At 44.3% G+C, this 5,440-nt stretch overlaps 1 protein-coding gene and 1 pseudogene across 1 annotated transcript; both read left to right on the forward strand.

Moving 5' to 3' along the window:
* Positions 1-216: 216 nt before the first annotated feature.
* LOC119339825 lies at positions 217-934 on the forward strand. Its single transcript, XM_037611723.1, has one exon. The coding sequence runs from the start codon at positions 264-266 to the stop codon at positions 636-638; it is 375 nt and encodes a 124-aa protein (XP_037467620.1). The 5' UTR covers positions 217-263; the 3' UTR covers positions 639-934.
* Positions 935-1,261: 327 nt separating this feature from the next.
* Positions 1,262-3,395, forward strand: LOC119338687 (annotated as a pseudogene).
* Positions 3,396-5,440: the final 2,045 nt, after the last annotated feature.

Genomic DNA, 5,440 nt, shown 5'->3' on the forward strand with positions numbered 1-5,440 from the left:
TTGAACGGTGTTACTTCGTGCCACACATATGACACCTAAATGCATTCGAGGGCCCAGAAACTTCTTAGCGCCGCGACGAAGAGCCAGAAGGCCCAGAAGGGACTTATTCGGTCTCTTAGTTTGTGGATCACAGTGGTAAGGCCTACTGTCCGCGGCCCACTGGACTGCTAATATACAAAACAGAAATCATTTCTTGCCCTCTCCAGCGTCGCGCGACGATCCATCCACCGAAAGCCCACACGAAAGAACGAGCACGCGCGAGGATGGCGGGCACAACCACCACCGGCGGCGGCGGCGGGGGAGCGGCTCAGGGGGGTCACCGGGCGCTGGGGCTGCTGGCGAGCGCGGCGAAGCGGAAGGACGGGTTCGTGCAGCTGCTGCTGATGTCGGGCATCCTCATGATGAGCCTGCGGTCCCTGAGCCAGAAGCACCGCGTCCGCGACCTCGCCAACGACGCCGCCGAGCTCAGCCTCGAGCAGGAGCACATCTCCCACCGCATGCGCGAGCTTCGGGACGAGCTCGACCGCGAGGCCGGCGCCGACCCCTCGGGCGCGTTCGCCTCCCACCTCCGACGCATCTTCGCCGCTCACCCTCCCACCCCCGCCGCCGCCCCCGCCCCCGCCACCGACGACCACTAGCTCCCTCGTCTCCGTTCAGATCGTGGCGGCGCGCCTTGTTCTTCGACGGCTTCGTCCCTGTTTACTCTTTGTGATCTCGGTTCTTGCCTTGTGTAGATGCTTCTGAACCATGGCCGTGCACGCCATGTGTTTGTGGAAATGCCGGGAAGGGGCTGCCGGATTGTATCGAACCGGAAACCACCCACATTTTGTTACCTACTCACAGCGCGCCACATTGTGCTGCACTTGGATGGATTAATTTTGCACTTTTCTCTATATATCAATAATTTTGTTGAGTTGGTTGTTGATGCTCTCTATATGCTTGAAGAATTAGATGCCACAGCCGGCTATGGTGATGCTGAAACAAAAGTAGAATCACGTAGGTGTCCAGTTGCATTCAAATTTCGTGGACTGCATTTGAATGCCATACGTGTACCTGGAGTTATATGGACTGATGGTGACTGATCCTGCTTGACTCAAGGTCACCACAAGAATGCCAGACTTAACTGCGCATTAGTTGCTCACCCCAAGTGTAACGCAGATGATGTCTAATGTCTGAAAGCCATAAAGAGCTCCGGGAAATACAGCACTGATAGCTTTCTCAAGAAAAGTTTTGAGAGTTGTGGCTCGTTCGTGTCACCGTCATGCCGAGTGAGGTTACCACCACTTAACCGCCGCTCGTTGCTCCCCAAACCTCAAATCCCCCGCTCCCATGGCCGAGTGCGCTCGCAAAAATCGAGAGCATTTTTTTGCATAACCATCTTGCAGTGCTGTGCCATGGTTTGAGCAATTGGGCACTGCTTGGTCAATTCACATTTGCCGGTCGAGCTTCTGGAAACCATCAGTTCTGAATCAGTAGTTATCTGACCTTCTCCGTTTGGGATTTGGCTTTGGGTGTTATCAGGTGAGGAAGCTACAGAAGGTGTTTGCGAGAGAGGAGAAGAGGCGGAAGGAGCTGCCGCTAGAGCCGAAGCAGAAAGCATCCTATGAGATACCGCAGAAGCTGCATGATTTGGGAGCAAACAGCAACACCACCGAACCGTAAGGTAGTATCGCCTTGCTCTGTTGACAACTTGGAATACTGATGCTAAGCTGGAATTGTCATCAGGTGCACTTGGAATGTTCGAGTGTTGCACTCTCATAGCCAGTATTAACACGTGGATTTTGTACCCCTCTGCGACATGTAGTCATTGGTTTGCATTGTTTTTGTGGATGGCGTGCTCGTGCATCTGGCCTAATCTGCCATTTGAATTACCAGGCGCTTTGTTGGCCGGGGCATGGGTCATCTCATGGTTCCAAATTCAGATGAGTTTGAAGTGTGCATTCGACACATCTGAGAAGCAGCACAATTTTCGGGTTAAAGAAATAACATAATTTGGCTTCTTCATTTTCCTTTTCCATTTGTAGCATTTGCATCTGTTCTACTCCCTTTACTAACTTCATATATAAGCAGCAGATTTTGACACAGCATTTGGATTTCTATCAGTGCAGCTTCTTTTTCATCTAGAGACTTCTTAGTTCTTACTATGCTCTATGAATTAACCCTTGGTCAGAAAATGATGACAGGATGGTGCCATGATCTGTCAACAATTCAGAAAAGTTAGGCGTCTTTTGATGTTGCTTCATATTGTCAACTGCTGCTGTCATTTCATTTTCTTGCGCAGTTTATATATATTGTCACGTATATAGCATTTACCAATTTATTTAGTTTTGGAAATGACTGAAGACGATTTGGATTTCTTCTGGAATGATTTTAAAAAATGATGTAAGAAATATTTGAGTGACTGCTTTTTGTACGTATTGATGTTGCAGAAGAAGGGATAGGATAAAGGTCCATCCGATTATGGTGGTGCTGCTATTCGATGGGGCTTAACACATCATAAAGAAAGTGCTGCTGATTGCTGTGAAGCTTGCATAGCCAAGAGGGCCCAGCCTGGAGCACTAAAATGCAATATATGGTTTATTATCCATCAGAGTATGGATGCCACTCATCTGATAAATATGAGCATAAGCATCAAGAGTGCTGGTTGAAACGGTATTACCCAGTCGATGTTTCTGTATATATTTAACCATTGGAACTCTAGTTTTGTCTTGTGCATCTCTGGTGATGTTTGTTCAGAAAATGGTACTGAGGCATCTTTCCTTGAAAGCACTTCAGCCTGATTTGTTTTGCATAATTGGTTCAAATTTCCGAGGCTTTTTTTTTCCTTTTCAACATTTAGAAATAGGAGAAAAAACTTCTACTCCTCGTTGAAGGTTATCCATATGAGATTGTATCATAAAACATGGCACCTGCCTGTAACTCGGTTGTCAAGTGGAAAGAGTGGACAGTGCATGTTCAACAGCAGCTGATAAGGCACGCTTGTTCTATGAGATGGTCAATACGATCACTTTATCTTACATGTCATTGGAGCTAGAACCTAAAATTTTAGAAGATTTAACTGTCTGCACAGTATTGCAACATGTAGAAGCTTTTATGCTTTAGCATATTACTTTGCTACCTTTAACTTGCAGAGACTTCGATACTGTGTTCTCGATGTAGATCCAATTTTAATTGCTTGCCAGAGAAAAGGATGCGATGCAACATTTGAAGTCGATGTGTTCCCTCTTATTGTTGACTCTCACAAAGTAATTTGATGTGCTGGTTTGAGGTTGCAGGCTGATCGTCCTAAATTGAACTTCAAAGACCGTTATTCCGAGTTGTACGGAGATTCTCGTCTTTCTACTCCCATTTTTGTGCCATGGATGTCAGGCGTCGCTGGTGCAAGAGCTGCTTAGGGCCTACAAATGCTCAATATGATCACCTTATCCTGTACATTTTTACACACTCACAGTAGCATTTGTTTTCCTTTACTTATTATCCTTAAGATTATTCGGTAGCTCAAGTTTGTCGGGTTTTGGAAGGACTACTGCTGGTTAAAATCCTTCTTAGAGCAGGAAAAAAAAAGGAACACATGATTCAAGTTTATTCTTGTGTTTCTCCATTCTTTTGGAGGTAGAGATAGTCTGAGAGTGTGGCCAGCCTGTGGATTCATCAGTGCTATATTTTCCGAAAATGCACTTTGGTGCCCGAGCACCATGTAGCTCGATATCCTGAGCGCTTAGTTCCCTCGTGATCTGTTTCTCCTGTGTATTCCAAGCCTGTAGACGGTCAATTAATTCCCGGAAGTACTGTATTTTCGGATATGTGCTGTCGGTCGTGGCCCAGCCTATTCATTGCAGTTTCTGTTTGTTTGGTACGATTGCTGCAGGGGGCATGTATCAAAACATGTGTTAACTTAGTACTGATTAACAATCAGCGTATTAGGACAAGCGTAATTAGGATTTAGCACTAAATATCATTGCAAAGTGGACAAAAGTATCTCGTGTCCGTCACCAAAACAGATTTGCAGAATCAAGAAGGTTGTACATTTTTTGCGGCGAGAACAAGATTATACTGGATTACAAAATATTCTACAATAGTAATTGCAGATGATGATTAAGTTTATGTCATGGACAGAAGTTCTTCCGTGTACAACTAATGATTCATCAAGAGATGCATAATAATATCTCACATGATGTTTATTAATTTCCTCGGTCTCACGGTATAAGAGAGTTACATTATTGTGCACAAATACATATTTTTTTGCTTTTTAAATTACCCAAAAAATCACTTACGGATATCATATGTACGAATCCACAACATGATCAAGGAATTTTGGCTAGGGAATGCTTCCCAGAAGATCAACATTATCATTCATGATGATTGTAACCCCTTGATTCAATAACGAAATGTTTTTTTCCCGGAAGAGAAAATTCCACTTGATAAAAAAAAATGGTGACGACTTACACAAGATGGCCATGAACGATTGCATTGGCAAGAAAATTTGGCTGAACAAAATTGGTTGAACACATACGTGAAGTGAGAGCAAATGCTTTCTCTTTATCTTTTTTTTTCTTTTTTTTTGCCGGTGAGAGCAAATGCTTTCAGATGGGAGAAACCATAAACGAAAATATAAACAGGTGCTTAGATCTGGTGATCATGAAAACATACAATTTGGACAAAATCGACAACCATACACAACAGATCGACGGAGAATGACGCGAGGCCACTGCCGCTGGAGCTCAAATGGTCAAACACCAAACGTGTCCGGATCTCATGTTCGTTAGCGCTGGTTTCAGCAACATTCAGTAATGACGAGAGAGAGGGAGGTGACCGCAAAAGGAATCAGAGAGAGGCTACACGCTTGACAGTTGTTATCAACTTAACATGGGCCATCACGATCCACGAAGCCATTTCTGTCCGCGGGCACATGCAACCCAGGCGTATAAAGTGCAACGGCACCGCTGTAAATGGATGTATTTCTTCGGTATTGCCAGCCAATATGCATCTCAACGCTCTAGCGGAAGTCCCAGATTCCGAGCTACATGGTGCCCGGGCGCCAAAACGCCTTACTTTGTTGATGGATGTAAACCACCTGTTATCTTTTCTATGTCACTAACCTCCTAGGGTTTGGAAAAGCATATGAGCATATGATACATAGCCAGTTGATTTAGAAAGTCATATTTATATGACATGTAGCCAGTTGATTTAAGAAGTCATATTTGTTGCATACATGCAGAAGTCATGTAACCTGTTTTTATTGTAAACCAGTAACGTAAATTTTCGATTCTGTTTAATGAATTGTCTGAGTTCTTGGGCCTTGCCCTTTGGGTTTTCGAATGAACTGCTATCATAGCCTTATTTTTACGACTAAGTTACATAGTATCACAATTGTTTTGCAGGGACTAGAAGTAGATATGATTTGGTTCATTGTTTCCGTTGTATGGTTTATTTGCCAGTT

This window comes from Triticum dicoccoides, chromosome 7B (genome assembly GCF_002162155.2).
Source record: "Triticum dicoccoides isolate Atlit2015 ecotype Zavitan chromosome 7B, WEW_v2.0, whole genome shotgun sequence".
NCBI lineage: Eukaryota > Viridiplantae > Streptophyta > Magnoliopsida > Poales > Poaceae > Triticum > Triticum dicoccoides.